At 49.2% G+C, this 24958-nt stretch overlaps 1 protein-coding gene across 2 annotated transcripts in view; it reads right to left on the reverse strand.

Annotated features, from left to right (window-relative positions):
* Window positions 1-24958, reverse strand: part of LOC146806345 (F-box/WD repeat-containing protein 7-like) — a 458999-nt gene that overhangs the window by 133658 nt on the left and 300383 nt on the right. For both annotated transcript variants that reach the window (XM_085623550.1, XM_085623549.1), the window contains exon 4: window positions 19781-19863. In XM_085623550.1, the coding sequence (XP_085479676.1) occupies window positions 19781-19863 (83 nt within the window). The remainder of the gene's footprint in view (window positions 1-19780; window positions 19864-24958) is intronic.

Raw genomic sequence — 24958 nt, forward strand, 5'->3', positions numbered from 1 at the left:
TCTTGGCTAGGTTGTAGGAGAGCGACCGGCCTCCACACCTGGCTCTCTTGATTCGGGGCACTGTGGTGAGATAAGATGTCCCGGATCTGAGGAAACGATTGGGATGATAGGCATTTACCAGGGGGCGGTTGATAGCAGGGCCTGTTCCCCAGTAGGAGCGATGGGCAATACACATGGCCTTGAATTCAATCCTCGATTTCACAGGAAGCCAGTGGAGATCTTTCAGTCGAGCTTTGACTGAGACTCGTCGCGGGATATCGAGGAGGGTCCTGGCGGCACAGTTTTGGACAATTTGAAGTCTATTGAGCGTGGACTGTGGGGCCCCAAGGTATAGGGCATTTCCGCAGTCAAGGCGAGATAGAATCAGCCCTTGGACCATGATCTGTCTTGAGTGGAACGGGAGAAGGGGGAGGATTTTGCGAAGTAGCCTCAGGAGCCCGAAGCATGTGGCAGCAAGCTTAGTTGCCTGGTAGTTAAAATTAAGTGTTCTATCCAGCCAAATGCCGAGACTTTTGATTTGTTCTTTGGGTTCGGGGGGACAGCCTAGGCAAAGGGGCCAGATGGAGTCGATCGATTTGGTGATGGTATTTCCCAAGACAATAATCTCTGTTTTCTCCTCGTTTAGTTTTAAGCAGGAGGCCGACATCCAGGCGGCGACTGCTTCCAAACATTTGTATAGGCTGTGGTGGGAATTGAGAGGGGGGTCCAACGCCGCCACCAGCTGTGTGTCATCCGCATAGGTGATCATTTTCACTCCAAAGGGGCGGACGACATCAGCCAAAGGGCTAAGGTAAACATTAAAAAGGCTGGGGCTCAGGGAGGAGCCCTGGGGCACCCCACAGTTCAGGGGTTTGCTGGAGGAGGTGAAATCTTTCTCAAATACCTGAAAAGATCGATCTGTGAGAAAGGATCTCAGCCAGGTGAGTGCCGCTCCCGAGATTCCTATCCTACTGAGACGGTGTAGATGAATGTTGTGGTTTACAGTGTCGAAGGCGGCACTAAGGTCGAGTAGAACGATGGCCGATGACCCACTGCTGTCTAAGATCCTTCTTGCCTCCTCCGTCACTGCGACCAAGGCTGTTTCGGTTCCGTGAAAGGGCCGAAAGCCCGTCTGTGAGGAATCAAGTATGTCGTTTGATTCCAAGAAGTGTGTCAGGACTGAGTTGACATATTTCTCTAGTAGTTTGCAGAGCCAGGGTAGCAGAAAGATAGGTCTATAGTTGGAAGGATTGTTTTGATCGAGGCTAGGTTTCTTTAATAAAGCCTTGACCATTGCTCTCTTCCATAAAGGCGGGAAGATGCCAGCGTGGAGAGAGGAGTTAAGCAGGTCCCGAATGGTGGTTGAGATCTGACTGGTGATCGGGGTGAGAACTCGCGGAGGGGCCGGGTCAGTGGGTGATCCTGATTTGACCTGTTGCATAATACTTTCTACATGGCTGAGATCTAAGGGCGGGATATATGTGAGGGAGACGGGTAGTGCTGCCACAGAACCTGGGTCTACAGGGCAGCTGGGCAGAGGGATATTTTGAGAGAAAGAGGAATTAATGATTTCTATTTTGCGGTAAAAGAAGTCCGCTAGCTCATCACAGTGGACCTGGGTGTTACTGTGCTCCTTTGGTGTCTCGGGTAGTTGAAGGAGGGATTTTGCTATCCGATAGATCGCCTTGGGCTTAGAGGCTGCCTTGTCAATTTTTTCCTCAAAATATTTTGCCTGCGCTAATTTAATGCTGGATTTGTAGCTTTTGATAGGTGCTTTATAAGCTGTTTTGTCCGTTGGTAAGTAGTCGAGACGCCATTTTCTCTCAATTCTTTTACAGTTGCGTTTGGCGTCTCGGAGGTCAGTAGTGTACCACGGGGCGGTCGGGTTCCCCCGCTTGGGGTGGGTGCGTTTAAATGGAAGTACCAGATCTAGAGAATTGGTAATCCAGCTGTTGTAGTTCTCGTTGCCCTCTATAGGGTTGGAGGTTTTGGTGGGTACGGTTAGATCAAGGTTCTCCCGCCATTCCGGCTGGGGAAGTTTGGACCAGTTACGTGACTTTTGGACAGTCATGGGTTTAGGTAAGGGATGGTTGGGGAGGGTCCATGTGAAAGGGATAAGGAAGTGATCAGTCCAGGGGAGGGGTGAAGGGTTTCCAACTTGTAGGTTCGGGCAGTTGCTGAATATGGGGTCCAAAAGATGGCCCTTTAGGTGGGTGGGCCCGAGGACTAGTTGCTGTAGTTCGCGGGCACCTAGACTGGAGGATAGTTCTCTAGCGTTTGAGTCGTTAGGGTCATCAAGGTGAGTGTTGAGGTCACCCAGGAGCGTGAAGTTAGCGGAGCTAAGTACGAGGTTTGCAGCCGTTGGGGCAAGGTTAGAGAGAAATTGTCTTTGCGTACCGGGTGGGCGGTATATAAGCATACCTGAGAACGTATTGGTGGGGCTGAATTTTATAGTGAAGGGGAGGCATTCACCATCTGGAACACAAACGGGGGTGCTAGTGATTTCATAGCCTATCTTGAGAATCACTGCTAGTCCTCCACCGATTCCTGTTTTGCGGTCATGGCGGAGTATTTGGTATCCGTGTGGGAGAGTTTGTACCAAATCAGGTTCCGAGTGTTCATGCAACCAAGTCTCTGTGAGGAAGAGGATGTCCGGGTTTGCATCCTCTATCAGTAGAGAGATTTCCGCGGTATGCTTGGGGAGGGATCTGCAGTTGAGCAAGAGCATGGAGTATTGTGTGGGTTCCATTTTTGCGTGGGGTGAGAAATGAAATCCACACTGGTTGCAAGCGGGATGGTGTAAGGATGGATCCCAGGCGTGGAGACAGGGTGGAGCAGCTTCCTTCTTTAGTTGGAGGAGGGAGTGAGGGCTATGAGTTCTGGCCCGGTAGGGCGACCGGACAGGGGGGGTGACCCCTTGCCCCGGCCGGCGACGGGCGCAGACGGGCTTGCCTTTGGCGCGCCCGCTGCGCGCATCCGCTGCGCGTCCGGGGAAGGCACATTATATGTATATGAGAGGGGGGCGTGGCCTCAGGGCCGTGGGCGTGGGCTGAGGAGGAGGAATGGCGGCGAAAATCACTGTGCCGTGGCAGCGTTAATATCGGCTGCTTGGCGATTTTGCCAGAGATTAGAGTGGGAGAATGGGCTAGGTAAGTGCAAGACAAGTAAAAACAAAGTATTTTGTGACAAGTAAATTTTTTTTTTTTTAAAAATCGAGCGTGCTCCCGGCTTCCGCCTCAGGAGTGTTATGCCTCTGAATGCGAGCTTTCCAATCAGCGCGACTTATATAGCCGGTACGAGGGGGGTGTGGCCTCAGGGCCGTGGGCGTGGCCTGTGGGCTGAGGAGGAGGAATGGCGGCGAAAATCACTGTGCCGTGGCAGCGTTAATATCGGCTGCGCGGCGATTTTGCCAGAGATTAGAGTGGGAGAATGGGCTAGGTAAGTGCAAGACAAGTAAAAACAAAGTATTTTGTGACAAGTAAATTTTTTTAAAAATCAAGCGTGCTCCGGGCTTCCGCCTCAGGAGTGTTGTGCCTCTGAATGCGAGCTTTCCAATCAGCGCGACTTATATAGCTGGTACGAGGGGGGCGTGGCCTCAGTGCCATGGGCGTGGCCTGTGGGCTGAGGAGGAGGAATGGCGGCGAAAATCACTGTGCCGTGGCAGCGTTATTATCGGCTGCGCGGCGATTTTGCCAGAGATTAGAGTGGGAGAATGGGCTAGGTAAGTGCAAGACAAGTAAAAACAAAGTATTTTGTGACAAGTAAATTTTTTTAAAAAATATCGAGCGTGCTCCCGGCTTCCGCCTCAGGAGTGTTGTGCCTCTGAATGCGAGCTTTCCAATCAGCGCGACTTATATAGCTGGTACGAGGGGGGCGTGGCCTCAGGGCCGTGGGCATGGCCTGTGGAGGAGGAATGGCGGCGAAAATCACTGTGCCGTGGCAGCATTAATATCGGCTGCACGGCGATTTTGCCGGACATTAGAGTGGGAGAATGGGCTAGGTAAGTGCAAGACAAGTAAAAACAAAGTATTTTGTGACAAGTAAATTTTTTTAAAAATCGAGCGTGCTCCCGGCTTCCGCCTCAGGAGTGTTGTGCCTCTGAAAGTGGCATAGCCCATAGAGTCCATAGACCCATCCCATTTGTCTTCCTTTCCAGGCCTATCAAACAAATAAGGCACTGGGCTCTGCTCCAGGGAGCATAGGCATGGCCAGAGCCAATCCGGCTCTGTATCTGGGTCAGGAATAATGATGGGGGCTATGTTGCAAGCACTGGATTGGGCGCAGATAAGGTCTCAGTCACGCCAGTGGCTCCCCCCCTTCGATCCCCCGGATCCAGCATGGGACCCATGGCACCAGCGTGGGTCCAGTAGAAGACCTTCAGGTGCCGTGGGGCATGAAGGCACTGGACCTTAGAGAACTCTTAACAGGGTGGGCTTGCTTTGGGAAAATTGGGGAGGCGCGGAGCGGACCTGGATTCAGGTTCTGCCAACTCACGGGGCCTGGAGTGCAGACGCTCCCTCGTCTTCGGAACACCTCTTGGACTTTTTAGATTTCTTATGTTTGTATAACTCACCCAAGTTCACCGACAATCTGGAGTGCGACAACGACATTCGAGAAGGGATTGGAGTCGGCGGATGTCTGGCAGCGAGCCGCTTGAGGGATCACACCTTCAGCGCTTTGGGATGCATGACACAGCAGTCCTCGCAGGTCTTTGTGTCGTGATCCCGCTCAAAGCACCACAAACACACCAAATGGGGGTCTGTAACTGGCATTTCCCTGTACCAGAACCCACATGGTTTGAAACAAGCCAGTTTATGGGGTTACATACCTCACACCAGGTGAAAAATTCTCAAACAAATCTGACAAAATGTCAAAATAATAAAGACAGTCAAATGTAGCAAAACGACGACCAGAGGCACCCTCGCCTACAGACCCCTAAGACTACGTCCCGATTTCTGTAACGCCATCCCCAAATTCATCGCCCCACTCACCACTGACTCCAAGCACATCAGCTTCCTCAGCGACCTCAACTTTCACCTTGGAAACATCAGCCTCACCCAACTAGTCACTGAACCCAAACACAGCGCAGGGCAAACGGTCGACCCGTTCTTCACAGCCAGCGACAGAGTCAAGTACAGTCAGGTCACCGAACTCACCTGGACCAACCATGCCATCGTGTGTCTTTTGCTTTCTCGTCCTAAGTGCGCCAGGTATGCCCAGACGTGGGTCCTGGGCTCACTGTGCCACTGGAATCAAGCTATCCTGGCTGAAGAGGGGTGAAACTCCGAAACTGGTCCTAGGGTGCTTGTTTCCCGTCCAAGGAGGACCTGGCTTGGCAGTGCGGGCTGGACTGTTCCCATGAGGCACAGGGTCCAGACTGATTTGCATATGGCCAGATGTAAACTGGGGTGGCATGGGGAGCAAAATAATGATTGATTTAACGCAGATCTCTTGACTGGGGGTGAATGTTTTGATTTGTTCTGCATTCCGTCCATCAATTGTGTGCCTTTTGCTTTATCGTCCACTTCACCATCGCAGGACCGCCATGCACAACCCCCCAGGGTCCCCAGCTCCTCCCACCGCAACTGGAACAATGTACGCAAGACCGAAAGGACGGATGCGCTCAACACCACCCAGCCCAACTCCACAGCCAACCATGAACAAGCCGTCCAGAATGTCATTGCCTGGATCACCAACTGCACCGATAGAGTTGCCACCATCAAGCCAGCCAGGACCACCAAACAAGCCAGTTGGTATGCACCAGAATGTGTAGTTTGTTACCTGTCGGTGTAGTTTTGCAGCTTGAACCTTTCTGGATTCACTATGCTGTGCTTTATTCCGCCATCTAGTGGTTGGGTCCGGAATTGTAGTATTTCTTTTCTCCATTTTTTTTTCGTGGCTTGGTGGGCGTCGACATTCCACCATTTGGTGTCCTTCTGTGATGGCCCACCTTTGGTCGCCATCTTCGGATTCTTTTTTTTTTTTCTTAGTTCCCTTTGTTTATTCCTCTTGTGTAATCTTCTTGGTGGAGGTGGGTGGGTTTGCTAGTGAATCCAGAAGTCTTCAAGCTGCAAAACTACACCGACAGGTAAGAAACTATACGTTATGCAGCGTGAATCTTTTCTCGATTCACTATGCTGTGCATAGACTTTGTAGCGGTTTGCTAGTCCAGTGGTGGCTGGGTGGAAGATGAACGGTGGTTTGTGAATATATGTTGTAAGACCTTCTGTCCTACTTGTGCTTCCTTGTTCATCTCAACGTCCACACAGTAGTGTTTTGTGAACGTATGCACTGAAGACCATGTTGCTGCTTGGCAAATGTCCTGAATTGGTGTGTTTGCTAGAAAAGCCACTGTTGCTCCTTTTTTCCTTGTTGAGTGAGCGTGCGGTGCAACTGTATGGCTTGTGCGATCCATCTTGCAATGGTATTCTTTGTGACTGGTCGTCCTAGAAACTGTTTGCAAACGAACAAAGAATTGCCTTGTTTCTCTGCATTACTGGGTTCTCTCAATGTAGTACATGACCGCCCTTCTGGCGTCTAGGGTGTGCAATGCTCTTTCTACTTGTGTCTTTCGGTTTTGGAAAAAACTTGGTATTTGTATCGTTTGGTTAATATGGAATTCAGAAACCACCTTTGGCATATGCTATCCTTTCTGCTCCTTCAAGGAATCTCTTGACCACTTGTGATGTGAAGAAAATCTTTCCTGTTTCTCCTCTTGTGTAAGCTACGATTGCTGCCGAGTGTACCCTTAATGATGTGTAGCTTAGTTTCTCCTGTAGCAATTATGTCAAATATTTTAGTACTGTTGAATACCTTGTGATCTTCCTCGAAAGTGTTTCCCTATGGCACCAAAGTGAAAAGCGTTTCCATTTTGCTGTGTAACACTTCCTTGTTGTAGGTATTCTTGCCTCTCTGAGTACTGCCCTTGTGCTCTCTGGTAGTTTGAGGTGAGAAAATTCTAAGTCCTCAGGAGCCACGCCGCCAGGCTTAGGCTGTCTGGCTCTGGGTGTAGCACCTTTCCGTTTTGCAGAGTTAGGAGGTCCTTCCTGTTGGGGAGCTTGTGCGTTGTGCCTTGCGACATTTCCATTATCAGTGAGAACCAGGTTTGCCTGGCCCACTGTGGTTCTATGAGAATTAGTGTCAAGCAGCTGGTCCTGCCCTTGTTGAGTACCTTGTGTAGCAGTGGTATTGGGGGGAAAGCGTAAGCAAATGTCCCTGACCAGTCTATCCATAGCGCATTCCCTAGGGGATGTGCGGATGGTTGTCTGGATGCGAAGTGTTGGCATTTTGGGGTGTTGCAAATAGGTCGATTTGCAGAGTCCCCAATTTTTGAAGATTTTTATAATTTGATTGATTCATCTCCCATTTGTGGGATGATGATTTTTGTCTGCTCAGTCTGTCGGCTTCTACATTGTCCTTCCCAGGAAGATGGATTGCTAATAAGTCTATGTTCCTTGGGATAGCCCATTTCCATAGCTCCTGGGCTAGGGTTGAGTGTGTTACTGATTGTGTTCCTCCTTGTTTGTTGATGTAAAACATTGTGGTTGTATTGTCTGTTTGAATCAACACCCTTTTTCCATAAAGCTCCTTCTGGAAGGCTTTTAAGGCTAGTAACACAGTCTTTAACTCTAGGCAGTTGATGTGTTTTATCGCATCCTGCTGGGTCCATAGACCCCTCACACTGAGGTTGTTCATGTGGACTCCCCACCCCAGTTGGGAAGCGTCTGTTGTAATGGTCACTGTTGGAGTTGGTTGTGTGAAAGGTCTCCCCCGAGTTATGTTCTTCCAGTCATCTCCTGTGTAACTGTTTGTGTGACAACCACTAGATCCTCCCAACTCCCTGCTGCCTGTGATCATTGTTGCTGAATCCATTCCTGGAATGGTCTCATGTGCAGTCGAATGTTTGGGACTAGATGAATGCATGAAGCCATCATCCCTAGTAGCTTCCCCACTGTCCGAGCTTGCAACTTGCGGTTAAGATGTGTCTCCTTCAGAATTGCTACTGTCCTCTTTGAGTTTGGGAACACCTTCCCTACTCTTGTGTTGATTTCTGACCATAAGAAAATCTTAACTTGCCCCGGTGTTATTGATGATTTTTCCCAATTTATTGAGACACCGAGCTCGAACAAGGTCTCTATGACCCTTTCTATGTGCTGTTTGCAAAGGTTGTATGTGCTTGTCTTTACTAACCAGTCGTCTAGGTATGGGTAAACGTGTATTCCCTGCCTTCTTATGTGGGCTGGTACTGCTGCTAGACATTTTGTGAACACTCTTGGTGCTGACTTAAGTCCGAACGCCAACACCGTGAATTGGTAGTGGACTTTGTTGATTACGAATCTGAGTAGGTTTTAGTGTCTGTTGTTCACGGGGATATGCAACTAAGCGTCCTTTAGATCTATAGTTGCCATGTAGTCTCCTACCTGCATCGTCCACAGCTATTCCGAACAGTTGTTCTCCATTGAATGGAACATTTAAGATGTTTCTTTCAACCTCTGGTTTGAACCCTGAGATTCGTAGCCAGGCGTTTCTTCTCTCCGTAGCTCCGATCATCATTTGCCTGCTTGCTGTCTCCGCAGCATCTAGGGCTGATTTTAAACATGTATTGGCCATGTTCTTCCCCTCTTCCACCAAGTAGCTTGCCCTTCTCTGGAACTGTTCTGGCAGATTTTTTAGCAGTTCGCCTACCTCCTCCCAGTGCTGGTATGCATGCCTATTGATCAAGGCATTAGAGTTGGCTATGCGCCACTGAATCGCGGCACTTCGTTCCATTTTCCTTCCTGTGAGATCCATTCTTTTGCTCTCCTTGCCTGGTGGTGGGCCCACATTAGTGGGTACATTAGCCCTCTTTCTGGCTGTGGAAGCTATTATTGAGTCAGCAGGCACTGAACCCCTGATGTACATTGGGTCCTTGGAGGAGTGCTTGTATTTTTTCTCTCCCCTTGGTGTTACTGCCTTGCATGTGACAGGTTCCTTGAAAGCTTCTTTTCCCTGGTCCAGCACACTTGGGAGGATGGGCAGGAATTGGCTTCCTGTTTGTGTGGGCAGCAAAGTTTCTAGAAGAAAGCATTACTGTGGCTTCTCCTCCTCTAGCTGTACTCCATAGGTGTCAGCAGCCTTCTTTATTACCTAATTGTAAATCCCGATGTCGTCGGGGGTGAGGGCCTCGAAAGGTATGTATCTACCCCTTCTTCTGGCGAGTCAGCGTCGAGATCTTGCCACGGAGTGTCTTGTGTCTCCGAGGTCGCCTGAACCGTGATAGGTTTGGTCCTCATCTTCTCCCTCGGCTTCGAAGTACTATTCTTCTTCCTCCTCTTCGTCAGCTGGTTCTGGGGTTGTAGGAACCTGTAGTTCCTTTAGGTCCCTTTCGGGAAGTGTCGAGGTTTTCTGCGAGACCTTGAACTGCTTCATTGTCTCGTCGAAATCTCTTTTGCACTGCAAGATGCTTGCCATTTCGGCTTCGAGCCCCTCTTTTTCTTCTCGAGCTCCGACGCTTCTGCGTCCAGATCTTCTGGCTTTCTCTTGGCACTTGAAATCGACATTGAAATCGAAGCTTGCTTCACCCTCTCTTTCTTCGACGACGAGGAGTCCTTCTCGTGACTGCTCTTCGACGACTTAGTCTTATCAAGGGTTTTCGCCCTCTAGGAGTCCTTATCAAAGGAACCGACGGACTGTTTGTCCTTGGACGAGCTCACGGTCATCAAAATTTTCAACGCAGCGCTGTTTTTGAGGACTTACTTCGGGCTCCGTCGACTGTCTCGGGGTCGCTGTCTCTCTTACCTCCTTAGGAGTTCTTTTCCCATCGACGGCCTGGACGTGCGAGTCCTCATTGCCCTCGGGCCCTTCGGCGATGTTGCCCTCGTCCTCGCTGGAGAGACCCAGGTCTCGAAGCGATGGTGGTGGTCCTTGACCGTGCATGATGTAATTCGCTCGCCTTTCCCTCACCCTCAAGGTGTTCAGGGTGAACGCCGAGCACGCGTTGCAGTCTTCGGAGCAGTGGTTGAGCGGCAGGCAAAGCTTACAGACCGGGTGCTGGTCCTTCTGTGCGTACTTGTGGTGGCAATTGTCGCAGAACTTGAATGTTGTCTTGTCCATTACAGTGCCCAGGGTGCCCCCTGGGTGCGCATTCTCTGTTGGACGTCTTAGTTTTGGTGTGTTTTCCTCTTCTCTGTGTCCCGGTTCGCCGGCTCGAAGGCCGGTGTGTCGATAAGTTGTTTTCTTGTTCTTCTAGTCAATTTTCGTGGATTCTTCTCTCCTAAGTTCTGGAGTCTCCCCAAAGTTCTGGAGTCCCTCCCGTCTCAATCCAGACCCAACGGCGGAAAAAAAGACTCTGAAGATGGTGACCAAAGGTGGGAGCTTCCGGAGGAAGCACGCCGACGTCACAGAAGGTATGTCGACGCCCACCAGGCCACGAAAAAAAAAAGAGAAGAAATACTACAATTTCGCACTCAACCACTAGATAGCGGCACAGCATAGTGAATCTAGAAAAGATTCACGCTGCAAAACTAAGGACAATGAAGCGCAACTGCAAAAGGCTAGAAAGAAGATGGGGCAGAGCAGCAGAGATCTCACAGATCGAGCCACCTTCAAATCAGCCTTCAACCGCCAACTGTCAGGGAAGATGGCCGCGTCTTAAGGCGGCTCAGTCCGAGCGCACCCGTTTTGTCACTATCCGTCGTAAAATGATCCGGCAGTCAGTGTCCCTTGTCACCGGAATGCAGATGTAAATACCGGGGATTGAAAGAGCCCATCCCTGTTGAGTTCCGCTCTGCAATTCCTGAGATCGAGCGGTTGACGTACTTGATGTGGAGAGGGGTCGCCTTTCTCGTGATGCGGACTTCGCTGTGCAGCGGCCCCTGCTCTGGCTGACACACAGCGCCTAAATTCCTTCCAAGGCGCTGCGGAGGGCTGAAGCTGACGCATACTGAGGAGGATTCCGCCTCTCTCCTCCATGACATCTCGTTGCCGCGCCTTACCAAGGAGGAACGCTCCGATCTAGACCTTGAGATTACGGTGGCAGAGGTCGAAAAGGCCATTCATGATCTGCGGGGAGGGAAAGTGTCGGGCCCTAATGGTATCCCCATAGAGGTGTTTAAAATCACGGCGAGCAGGAGCGCGCCCTTTCTTGCTGTCATGTACCGTGAATGTAAGGAAAGGGGTATCAACCTGAGGAGTAGAGACTGGCAAACATAGTCATTCCTAAAGCGGGTAAACCTGCCGATAAATGCCCGTCATATAGGCCTATTTCACTGCTCAACTGTGAAGTGAAAATCTTGGCGAAGGTTCTCGCCTCTCGGTTGCTCGGGGTCCTTACCCGCCTAGTCTACCCGGATCAATCGGGGTTTATGCCTACAAGAAACACCTCTCTCAACCTGCGACGGCTTCATGGAGTTCTGGGCCGTGTGGATACGATCAGTGAAGACGCAGTTGTGGTATCCCTGGATGCTGCATCAGCTTTTGACACGATCGAGTGGCCTTATTTATTTGCCGTTCTACGAAAATTGGGGTTTGGAACTGTATTTATCGACTGGGTGCGGCTTCTATACTGCCAACCGCTCGCACAGGTGGTTGTTAACAACAGGAAATCCCCCGTGTTTACTCTCGGAAGAGGCACCCGACAAGGCTCCTTTTTGCTCTGGCCCTGGAGCCCTTGGCGGCATGGGTCCGTGAGGACCCCGATAACAGGGGCCTTCGATGGACGCACAGTTGGGAAGACCGCATTTGATTGTACTCAGATGACATCCTGGTTTACTTGGCCTCCCCGGCGGCATCCCTTAATGTAGTCATGGACATATTCTGTGTGTTTTGCAGGTTTGCGGGCTACACGATCAACTGGTCTAAGTCAGTATTCTACATCCTTTGTGGCAACCGGCCCTCACTTCCCCAGAGCTGTCAGCTTGCGGAAGCGACTGACGGCTTCAAGTGCTTGGGTATTTGGATCTCTAACGATCTTTCCAGATTCAATTAAACTAATCTCCTGCTGCCTTTGGTGCGTCTTAAATCCGATGTTCAACACTGGAAATCACTCCCCTTGACTCTCTAGGGGCGCGCAGCCCTGTTCAAGATGATGTCACTTCCCAGATTGTGATACGCGTTACAGAATGCTTCGCTTCCTGTTTCCGCCGCATATTTAAGGAACCTCAACGGCGTTGTTCGGGATCTCCAGTGGGAGGGAAAGCCACCACGTATTGCCACACACAAACTCACACTGGGTTGGTTCGATGGGGGTATAGGGCTCCCAGATATTAGGAAGAATTACTGGGCTGCGCAGCTCGCACCCATTAACCACTGCACCTACAGATCCCATGATGATCTGGCCTTGCAAATCGACAGATGGCTCCTCCCGGGGGGTTGCTTTGGAGGTGCGTTGTATGCGCGGCCTTTGCGGCCTGCCCTGTCTGGCCCGACTGGGAATGAGGTTACCATATGGAAGGCGGCCAACAGGAGGCTGGGAGGGTAGAATCACTCAGGCCACGCGCCTCTGGTATTGTGAACAACAGGGTAGGCTGATTCGTTCGAAGGGTTTCGACAAATGTGACCTCATGTGTATCTCTAGAGTTGGTGACGTGTGGAAATTGGGTGATGTGGTGCCCTTTTCCCGACTGCAGCAGGAGTACGATCTCGCCCAGTCTGAATACTTTAGATATCTTCAAATCAGACACACCCTGCTCACTGTTATTACGAGAGGTAGCGATCTCCCTGATTCCTCTCCACTTGAAGATAGGGTTTTCGACGGGGACCTGCCGGAAAAAGCTATATCCCTTATATACAGGAAGCTCATCAATAATATGGCAGATACTCAGACTTGTCTACGTGCCCGATGGGATCACGACGTCGCTGGTCTAGAGGACAAAGAGTGGCGGGCAGCGGTGGCTTCTCCTCGTGAGGTGGCTATTTCCTCCCGGCTCCGACTGGTCCAATTAAAGTTACTTCATAGATCCTATATGTCAGGGCCTTTACTGGTTTGTATGGGTTATGTTCCAGAGGGAGGCTGTGTACGACAATGCGGGCAGGAGGGCACGTTTATTCACATTCTCTGGGAATGTGTTGTTATCCAGGGGTATTGGGAACGGGTGGCGGGCCAAATGGAGGATGCACTAGGGCACGGGTACTCATAGTACGACCCTTGGCAGCCCGCGGACCTTGCAGACAACATACCTCTGTTTTTTTATATCGCCGGTTGCAGCAGCACGGAGGTATGGGGGCCGGGAGATTCTTTAAAAAACCATTCACTTGTTAATAAGGCTGTGTTGTATTTCACCTCTTCTTAGCGCCCCTGCATCTCCACTCTGATTAAGTGGAGATGGAGGGGCGCTTTTGAGTGGAGATGCAGGGGCGCTAAGAAGAGGTGAAATTCAACAAAGCCTCATTAAAAGTGAATGGTCTTTAAAAGACCTGTGAATTTCTTGGGTGCGGCGGCTGTGTGTATTCCAGGGAAGCTGTCTCAGCGCGGGGTGAAGTGACAGGGACAACAGGGTGAGGTGGTGGTGGGGGGGGGGGGGGGGGGCAGCAGCTAGTGAGAGCAGCGGGTGAGTTTACAGCGGGAGAAAGAGTGCGACAGAGGGAGGGAGAGGGGGAAGACAGAGAGAGGGGGAGACCCAGAGCGAGGGGGAGACCCAGAGCGAGGGGGAGACCCAGAGCGAGGGGGAGACCCAGAGCGAGGGGGAGACCCAGAGCGAGGGGGAGACCCAGAGCGAGGGGGAGACCCAGAGCGAGGGGGAGACCCAGAGCGAGGGGGAGACCCAGAGCGAGGGGGAGACCCAGAGCGAGGGGGAGACCCAGAGCGAGGGGGAGACCCAGAGCGAGGGGGAGACCCAGAGCGAGGGGGAGACCCAGAGCGAGGGGGAGACCCAGAGCGAGGGGGAGACCCAGAGCGAGGGGGAGACCCAGAGCGAGGGGGAGACCCAGAGCGAGGGGGAGACCCAGAGCGAGGGGGAGACCCAGAGCGAGGGGGAGACCCAGAGCGAGGGGGAGACCCAGAGCGAGGGGGAGACCCAGAGCGAGGGGGAGACACAGAGCGAGGGGGAGACACAGAGCGAGGGGGAGACACAGAGCGAGGGGGAGACCCAGAGCGAGGGGGAGACCCCAGAGCGAGGGGGAGACCCAGAGCGAGGGGGAGACCCAGAGCGAGGGGGAGACCCAGAGCGAGGGGGAGACCCAGAGCGAGGGGGAGACCCAGAGCGAGGGGGAGACCCAGAGCGAGGGGGAGACCCAGAGCGAGGGGGAGACCCAGAGCGAGGGGGAGACCCAGAGCGAGGGGGAGACCCAGAGCGAGGGGGAGACCCAGAGCGAGGGGGAGACCCAGAGCGAGGGGGAGACCCAGAGCGAGGGGGAGACCCAGAGCGAGGGGGAGACCCAGAGCGAGGGGGAGACCCAGAGCGAGGGGAGACCCAGGCGAGGGGGAGACCCAGGGCGAGAGGGAGACACAGGGCGAGAGGGAGACACAGGGCGAGAGGGAGACACAGGGCGAGAGGGAGACACAGGGCGAGAGGGAGACACAGGGCGAGAGGGAGACACAGGGCGAGAGGGAGACACAGGGCGAGAGGGAGACACAGGGCGAGGGAGACCAGGCGAGGGAGACACAGAGCGAGGGAGACACAGAGCGAGGGAGACACAGAGCGAGGGAGACACAGAGCGAGGGAGACACAGAGCGAGGGAGACACAGAGCGAGGGAGACACAGAGCGAGGGAGACACAGAGCGAGGGGGAGACAGAGCGAGGGGGAGACAGAGCGAGGGAGACAGAGCGAGGGAGACAGAGCGAGGGAGACAGAGCGAGGGAGACAGAGTGAGGGAGACAGAGTGAGGGAGACAGAGTGAGGGAGACAGAGTGAGGGAGACAGAGTGAGGGAGACAGAGTGAGGGAGACAGAGTGAGGGAGACAGAGTGAGGGAGACAGAGTGAGGGAGACAGAGTGAGGGAGACAGAGTGAGGGAGACAGAGTGAGGGAGACAGAGTGAGGGAGACAGAGTGAGGGAGACAGAGTGAGGGAGACAGAGTGAGGGAGACAGAGTGAGGGAGACAAACAGCGGCAAACTCCTTGCTTTTCTCAGCGTCTCCATCACCATGACCACCTTCCCCGATGGACTGAAACACATAGAAGTCAGACCGCTCCTCAAATAACCCTCCACCGAGCCCATCTAACTGAAAACTACCACCCCATCTCTCTGCTCTCCTTTCCTGCCAAAATACTTGAGGTCATCAACCGTCAACTCACCAAACACCTAGAGAGAAACAACCTGCTAGACACCTCCCAATCCGGCTTCCACGCTAACCACAGCCCCAAGATCGCCCTGATCGCTGCCACCGACAACATCAGAACCCTCCTTGCTCAGGGGGAAACAGTGGCCCTGATCCTCCTCGACCTCTCATCACTATACACTCATCAAGGGACTTCACCACATCAGGATCCAAGGAATCCAGAAAGTTTTCAAGAGTGCAAAACTACACCCACAGGTAAGAAACTATACGTTGTGGAAGTTGGTCCTCGTGTAACAGGGTGGGGCTGAGTGATGACACTAGAGGAATGCCACACATGGTGCTCTTGGGTTCCGAGGTGAAGGGTGGTAGGCGGATTCTCTTGTCCGTCCTGTGAGGAATGATGCAATCCTCACAGGACGCCCCTAGCCGACACAGTCAGAACCCATGAACTCAGCATCATTTCCTACGCAGACGACACTCTGCTCATCCTATCGCTCTCAGAATACCCCACCAACACGAGGACCAACTTCCACAACGTATAGTTTCTTACCTGTGGGTGTAGTTTTGCAGTCTTGAAAACTTTCTGGATTCACTATGCTGAGCATTATTACGATATCTAGTGGTTGGGTCCGAAATTGTAGTCTTTTTTTTTTCTTTTTCGTGGCCCAGGTGGGCGTTGACATACCACCATTTGGTGTCCTTTGTGACGTCGACGCGCTTACTCCGGAAGCTCCCACCTTTGGTCGCCATTTTTGGATTCTTTTTTTCCCCTTTTCTTCCGTTTCTTTTCTTTTCCTTTTATCTTTTAAAGTCTTTCTCCAATTTGTAATACCTTTCCTCCTGTCTCATCTTTCTGACGGAGGAGGGTGGATTCGCTAGTGAATCCAGAAAGTCTTCAAGCTGCAAAACTACACTGACAGGTAAGAAACTATATGTTTTGCAGCGTGAATCTTTCTGGATTCACTATGCTGTGCATAGACTTTGTAGCGGTTTGTCCTTATTGTGGTGACTGGGTGGAAGAGGAGCTTCAGATAGCTCCCCATTAACACCAGGAAAACCGTCACTCAAGACCTAGTTACCAGCCAGCTGGACTACAGCAACACTCTCTACACAGGAATCACTACCAAACTACTGAAGAGACTCCAGACAATTCAGAACGCATCTGCTATACTCATCCTCGACCTCCCCAAACAAACCCATATCACCCCCCACCTCAGCCACCTCCACTGGTTACCCATCCAGAAAAAGATGCTACGGCTGACACACCTACAAGGCCCTCCACGACCTAAGACCAGCATTCATCAACCACCGGCTGAACTTCCACCAACCCTCCAGACATCTGCACTTCGCCTCCCTCACCCTTGCTCACACTCTCCACATCCGGTGAAGCTACAGTGGAGGACGATCCTTCTCCTACCTTGCCGCCAAGTACTGGAACGACCTCCACCTGCGAACAGCACCCTCTATGCAGAATTTCAGAAAGGGACTAAAGACATGGCTTTTCAATTGAAACCAGCGCCGGATGCCCTATCAGGTGGTTAGCCGTGCACGATAAATACAAGTTGACTAACTGATAGCTCAGATCAGCACCATCTGGCACAGAAAGGAAAGAACCAACGTCAGCGCACTGGGGTGGCACCTATATAGGTAGTGCGCATGTCACTCTGGTGCCAACAACGAGTGAAATGATGCCACCTACCGGCGCACGGGGTACCGCTCGAAAATCTTCTGGACAACTGTCTGGCACCTGGGATTATTCTAAGGTAATGAATCTGAAGCTAGAAGTCTCTATCAGATATATAACTATAATACATAATAATTAAGAAAGACAAGCTCTAACACAGAAGACTTCAATTTAAGGATGAACACAACGGCAAACAAGTGTGCACCAGATTTTGTAGGGGCATGACATTTTTTAGGGGACATGAAAGTGAAAAGTCCAGTCCATGCAGGAAGTCGCATACTAAACGATGTTTAAAAAAAAAACAATTTGCAACACAACCTTACCAATGGTCAGACCATGTACTAATCAACTAATAGAGATGACATTCCTTCCATGCACCGCAATAATCAACAGTCCCCACCAACCTGGGTAAAAACACCGTAAGATATTTCAATAAATAAGAATAAACACCGTAAGAAACCCCCAAGATGAAAGCCAACAGGAATCTCTAAGCAGGAGAGCTGGTGAAAGATCATCTACTACAGTGTACCAAAGAAACTGGAAAGAGTTACCCCTTCAAAAAGCAAAAGCAAGGGCAGAGGTTGATCCAGAGGTGGTCCAACAAACATCTGATCATCTAGAAAAGGTCAGGGCCAAACCTGAACTAAGCTTTTTTGACAAGAAAGCCGAGAAAACATATTTAATAACCGTGATTACAAAAGGTCAATGGAAATATAACAATAAAGACAAAGATTCACATACACAAAACCCTGAACTTCTTGTGGAGAATACTTAATTTTCATAAAATTACCAATCTGCTGGCCTTTAACAACTTCTTAACCAATACAAAAAAATAAAAAACCTACTCACATTCGAATATAAAAGAAAGAATACTCAAGGATTCTAAATGTGTTCCAGCAACCATTTATGTCACTCTAGAGTCCAACAAGGGAGCACCAATTAATATCTTCATTTGCAACCTGCAACAAGAAATTCAAAAGTCTAAAAGACTAGAGTGGGGGGAAATCCTTAAGAGTACAGGGGCCTAAACGTCACAGTTCCCATAAATTGTTACTAGAAGCACCACCAACTGCATAGAGTTCAGACAAAGCAAGCTTTCTATACAAGACGAAAAGAAAAGTGTGTTCCTAACGCCGATAGCCCAAATGAGATAGAATAATTTCATCTGGAAGAAATAAAGTCTTGGGCTTAATCTGCGAGCATGGAAACCAGTCCTCGGACTTATGTTCTCTTGGGAGGCAAAACAAGTGTATTTTGATGCTCTTTGTTTAGGGTGAAATTCCTAAGGCAGTTTGGATAAAATTAAAGAGAATGCTCATAATCATTGGGTCAAGGAACATCGCGGATTCCACGAGGACTAGGCACTATTTTTTGACCATGTCGAATCTCCACTACCCACCCTTACAAAACCTCTCTCCAGCATCATGCATCCATCTCAGTCACTTTCTTGGTCGCTTTTGGTTTTCCTTGAAGTCTTTACAAGTGTCTTTGATGAAAATCTTTGTTTGCTCTCTTGATGCACCCAATGGTAGAAAAAAAGAATCTAAGATGGTTGGCATGCAAAGGGGCATTGCATGCTTATGATCAACATCACATTAGGGCTTCACCACTCACAACACAAAACAAGCACACGTCCCTTATTAACTAATTCAGATGACAGACTACATTAGTGCATTATCCCATATGTTTTTGTTACCATATTAATATTCTGCCTCAGAGGAATCCATAAGCAGCTATTAATATGGTCTGGATCTAAAAGTGTTCAGTAAGGCAAAATATCAGAAGCTACAGAAACAAGGCAAATAAATGAAAACACAAGTAAAATGTTTAAGTCTATTGTTTTTGGAGGCAGCTCAAGCAAAGAAATCAGGGTACACCTTAAGATGAGCAAATCGCAAATCTGGCTATGAAAGTCATTTACTTATTACTACTCAACAGAAAATATGTGACAGCTGCAGTACAATGTCAAACTGCATTACTGCCTACTACTGCTACCTTACCAAGATTGAGGTTCTCCGTCCAAAGAAGTGGGTTGACTGCTCACTTCACAGGATCGTGGCAGAACACAATTTTTAGGGAGTCGTGATGATCACTCATCGCAAAAACCCATCTCATACTACTGTGGTGTGACCATAATGGTCAAAATGCCAGCATTCTGAAACAATGCTGTCTTGGAGACCTGTGCTGAGAACTGCTGCCTTTCCAAGGTCGTGTGCTCACTCTGGATGTCACCCCTCAGTGAATGTGCCCATCACTGCTGATCTCCGTTATTCTGAAAAAATGCAATCTTACCATCAGCACTCTTACCAACCCTAGGTGAAGGTGGTGATCCTTGCCAATTACCCAAGAATCTGAAGTACTGCTATCTCAGCGAAGCGTGCCCTTAGAGAAAGTGCCTAGCACTGCTGATTCCACAGGATTTTCAAATACTGCAATCTCAGAGAAGCATTCCTCTCATCATTGCCAAGTTTAATATGCTCAACGGTGCCAACGTAGAGAAGGGTGCCTTATCAATACCCATTAAATACTAAGCTCTAGCAGTGTGTCCCCACTGCTGGTACCTCCCCAGGCCCTTTACCATTAAGAAAAGCAGGGCATTACACCTCAAGCCTCCAGATAGGCGAGCCCTCGTGATCACGATATACAGCACTCTTCACAATTAATGTCCACGTCTATTCTGCAGATCTTAGTTGCTGATGCCTACAACCGCTGATGTCCCTTGCACTCTTGGAGTAGTGTGTAAGGCCCCTACCAACCACAGTAGCACAGTGCCAACCTCCACATGCTGGGAGAACATGGCCTCCTATTTTGCAACATCATGTGAATTTTCTCCACTGGCAGTGTATAACCGTGGTCCACCCTTGCAAAGCATTTATCAGAGAAGATTGTGTGCAGTCTTCAAGCTCTGGCATTTGGCTTACCTACTGTACTCTGAGCCTTTGCACAACTTCTTTCCTGGAGATAGGGCTCTCAAATCCACACCATTCTCAGACTTTCGTTTCATCTGAAAAACAAAAAGATACATTTGAAATCATCTTGCTTAGTGTCCAATAGTGGAAGATTCTATACTAACACATACCGGTCCCTGAGATCACTTCACATCTAGAGAAACTGTCAGAGAAGTGCCAATCCTTTAATCATGTACAGTCTGCATGCCTTTGCCAATCCCGAATAACCCCTACCCTGCATGTGGACAAGGCTCGGTATTTCTGCCAATCTGAAGCATGTCTTATTAGTAGCTAAAATTTCCCAACAGTTTCACGCATCCAAGTCACCCACATACTAGCAGTATAGAGCGTATTATGTATTCTCATCCTTATACAAGAAAACACGATTGAGATTTCTCCAACTTCGGAATGAGTGTCTGATCCTCCAGAACATACACAGGCCTATGTCTAATGTGTAAAGAGCTATCTACCCTTTTACGTTATGTTAGGACCATGGTGTCCCTGTACCAGGCTTGTGAATAGCAGACTGCTCTTTCGAGCTCTGCTGTGTCTGTGTGAGCAGTAGTGTGGAACATCAAGTTGTGTACGAAATACATTATCAGCAAATAAATGTGATTAATACATACATATGCAAATCAGCATTGGTCTTGTACGAAAAGGAGAAGTCTAGCTCGAAATGTTAGGCTCTGTTCACTCTGAGCAGAGTGACAAGCAACTCCACACGTTTCGGCCCCATTGAGCCTAGTCAGTGAGGCGGAGCTCTAGGTCTGTGGCACAGCAAGGTCAGGAGCCATGTCTACTTGGCCTAAACTACTTAAAGCAACTCAGATCGATAAATGATTAATGATGGAAATGCTTGAAAAGATATGAACCACTGGTAAGGGCCCTAGTCCCAGATTAATCATCAGTGGCCGCTATTCATTCAAGAACTCAATGACAGTTTTTCTGAGTTTGTTGTGCTATGTGGAACAGCTACACATCCAAATAGGAGTCCTCATCTAAGTTTGTCAGAGGACTCGCATGAAGCATGAGGCACGTGTTTGGGACCCCTATGGAGGGACTTGTGTTAGATGCTCGGGCTTAGCCATCCTTCTGGGGTAGTAAGAGGATTGTTTTGTCTAGGATTGTTCCCTTTCTGGAAGGGAACGTTACTGGAGGAGCTGTATTAAATACACATTCAAACATTTAATTTTAAAGTACAAAGGTTACATCTGAGTTTATCGCGAAAGTACAGTAAAATTGTCAAGATAACACGTTTTCCTGCCTCATGGATTGCATGCAACAATTGCTTTACACAGCTTAACAACCCTACTACTAATAAGGAGGTCTCTTCAATGTCATTTTACCTTATTGCCCAAATGTAACCCTTCACATTCCGATTTTGGTTACATACCGTTTGTTAAATCAAGCACTGGCAATGCCAGCAAGTCAGGTTTATGAATGCACTGTCAAGTCAGACCTAAACACCCACCTCCCATCTGTGCTGCTACCAGAGAAAAACACTATAAATTACCTAGTTATTTAAGAGACTTTAACAGCATTACAATGCTGTGTGTGGCCCTGAAAGTTCAAGCTTAGGCAGCTGGATAGATACACAAAATGATCACAGCTGCATGCAGGGCAAGCATTGTTTTGTGGAAGCACACAACTACTGCCCACAAAACACTCCTGGCTCCCAACATGAGGGTGGAGCCAAAGCCTCTCTCTAGTGCAGTTGCAATATCAAGCCAGACCATAACAAGTACACATGAAAAACATATCGTGGCAATAATCATAAATGTAGCTCTGCACTCTATAATATGCCATGTATTACCATTTCATATGGACGAGGGACATCATGACTCACTCGAGGATTCACCTGGCACCTCCACACACTCAACAATACTAATAAACAGCATATTACACTTTGCACAGCTGCATATATAGTGTAGAGATGACCGACTGTTCATGCCAGTATGTAAACAGCTCAGTCTTGTGTCCAGGGGGGAGCATTCAGTGTGGCTGTCCTGTGTCTGCACTGTCTTGCTTTAGACGTGCCTTTATGCAAGAAGCACAGTCTTCTGCTGTGCGTGTAAGAGTGCAGTCATGGTGTCCTGCATTGGTTAGGGAAGATCAGTGTTGAGGGCCTGTGTGAATGTGATAAGTAAAGTATTACTGGCTTGAGCCTCTGTGTGTGATGGAATCTTGCTGAGGTCTTGGGAGGTGCACTCCCTGCTCCACAACAATAAGTGAGGGGTTCAATCAGAACTGTGCCAGAATGTGTCCACCACCCCGGCTGTTCTGCCCCTCTGAGCAGCAGGGGGATGTTCAGGCAATGTGAGTCTTCTGACAAAGCTTGAGACTATCTGAATGGTTGTTCTGACATTGTACGTAGAAAGTAATTGTGCCATCCTACAGGTGAGCTCCACCATGCTTCCGTATCGGCAAAGCAGTGTTGATAGCTTTCACCTGAATGTCCCAATACTGCATGGGAGACCCCCAGTCATACTATCTTGTTTTGGTATGTGATGTGGAGTCTTGCTGCTCTGCAGCTGGATTCAACTCTTCTGTCCACTGCCTGTGTCCAAGGAGCAGTCTCTATGTATCCCCCAGAATAGTGATCTTCAAACAGCGGGAGTTGCCTCTTTTGCTACTAAAGTGGTGCTTAAGTAGCTACGAGACGCTGGAAAGAAAGGGGTCTGGTATTTCACTTGTTCCGCTTAAAAAGGAATTAGCAGTTTCATCATGTGGGGCAGCCTCCAATAAACAGATTTTCAATCATGGGGCGGGAAACAGTATAATAAGCACTACCTTTAAGGAAGCCTGGAACACAAACCCATATGAAACAAGGCGTATGTATTGCTGCTCATAGACGTTTTCCAGGCTGCTCCAGAACACAAACATTTGTTACTGCTCACTATCTTGCCAGCAAACCGCCTACTGACAGCTATATTTTGTGGTCTGCCTCAGTCAGGTGTGCACAAGAGGATCCTACTGGCTGCCTGAGGTCTGTGTCTGTTAGGAGCAGCTGCTGGCCTTTCTGACCTCAATGATTTGTTGCTCTTCCATCCACACGCTGTAATCTAGCTAACTTCGTTACAATGTCTGCCCAACAGGACCAATATCCGCTAATGGATGAGCGTCGGCTCCCTCCAGACCATGTCTGTGCGCCATAATTCAATAACACAGTGCTGCTGACACACCAGGCCTTCTGAAGAATTCCATATGGTAGAGATGCATCCGCCCTGCTCCTCACCCTCATCAACTCTGCAGACCAATGGCCACCAACCTACACTCCACTTACACAGAAGCCGCTGGCATGAGGCAATGTACCGGACTAGTGTCAGATCCACTATAAAAAAACACAAGGTTTCTTTCCTATGTCCTTTGATCCTGAGAACCAAGGTCTACTCCAGCTCCATAGACTTAGAATTCTCTCTCTCCATAAGGATACACTTTCCCCGCCTTAGGACACATCCTCCTTCCAGCACATACGCGACACGAAGCGGCGTCTGTGCCTCCTTCTGGAGCTGGAATAGGAGATCTATTAATAATGGAAGGCGTCTTCTGATCTATAATTTATCCAATGTACACATAGTAAATCACCCACGCACGAGGCCGGCGTGTCGATGCAGCAATGCCTATACGCGTTACTGAGGCTTTCGAGAACCAGTTAAACATTGGGCTAGAAATCGGGGGAAGACCCATCAGAGAGCAAACAAGCGGCCAACCACAGGAAACAAGTAGAATGATAAGCAAAAATGCACTGCAGCTTGATTACTTGCACGGACAGGAGAATATACAGTTCTCTTTATCACACTAAACTCAACATCGACAGCATATCGCACCAACTTCTCTTTAATCCTCAAATGTCAGGTTCTGTGGAAGGTATAAGACAGGAAAGATCACATGCTGTACTCTCGGCTGCCTTGGTGTCTTTGTTTCTACACCCACCTAACTATCTGACTGACACCATTATCATACCTACCAGGTTGTGTGTTCTGGCTAATCATCCTCAACTACGCCTCTCTGCTATACTGTCTGCAAAGCTCCACCGGCCCATTACTTGTTTTCATCTGTACGAACCTTTGCTTGTCACACTATTTGCTTTCTTCTGTGAAAGGTCATTTCCTGTTCCTAAATGTTGTGGTTATATCAGGATGACCAGAATTAGTGGGCTTCATGGCTGTTCAAACTTCTAAGGATCAATGAAAAAGGAAGGTAATGAAGACTGCACCACATTAAAAAGGCATTAAAGACCACCTGCACCTGATCAGATGATCAGAAAGGCAAAGACCGAACCGGAAAGGCACTGAAAACAATGTACATCTGATCAGATAGGCATCTAAGACCGAACCTGATCAAATGATCTGAAAGACATTGAAATCCGACCGATCAAATGATTGGAAAGGTGTCCCTAGAGAAGTCCCTACCCACAGCAATAAAGAGGCAAACCAATGGCATGAAAAATTAACTTTAGTGAGCTTTAAGGCCTCTAAACCCCACAGAGAAACAAGTGTTGAACTTGTAGAGATGTACAGCATGATGCAATCTGTGTAGGATATCTTAGCTACTTTTTTGCTTTGGTGAGATGCATAGGAGGCAAAATGTGGCGTAAGGTCCCTTTCAATAGCTAAACTGGCAGGAAGAAGAAAAGACAGCAGTGGAACTCTTCCAGTAGAATACAGCAGATATTAGTTAGAGCCAGAAATACAAGATGGCCCACACAGTATGGCCCCAGAAAACCTAAGGCAGCAGAAGAATGAATTCAAGATTAAAAAGTGGGTGCTACAATTTATAAAAGGCACTGATCCCTAAAATCTATAATAAAACAGTACAAAACCCTTTTTGTGGATCTAAAGAAATTACTGCTGTTAATACAGCCTTCGTGTTCATGTCTAGACTGAGAAGAGACTTTCTTTCTCCCACACTCCATGTCTAGTGAGATAGCCGCCCCCACCTTGGGCCAACAACCGAGAGCTTCCAAGACGCACAGAATAAAATTAGTTGTTTATTCTGACCACCTGTCAATTGATTCCACTAGGAGAAAAGTCAGATCGGACCGTGGATGTGAAGGTCTCTTTGGAGCCAGAACAGCATTAGCCAGAGGACTCTTGTCTTTTCCAAGGGCATGTCTTGGAAGTGGGACAGTACTGAACATGGGAGCCAAGG

This window comes from Triturus cristatus, chromosome 8 (assembly GCF_964204655.1).
Source record: "Triturus cristatus chromosome 8, aTriCri1.1, whole genome shotgun sequence".
Taxonomy (NCBI): Eukaryota; Metazoa; Chordata; class Amphibia; order Caudata; family Salamandridae; genus Triturus; species Triturus cristatus.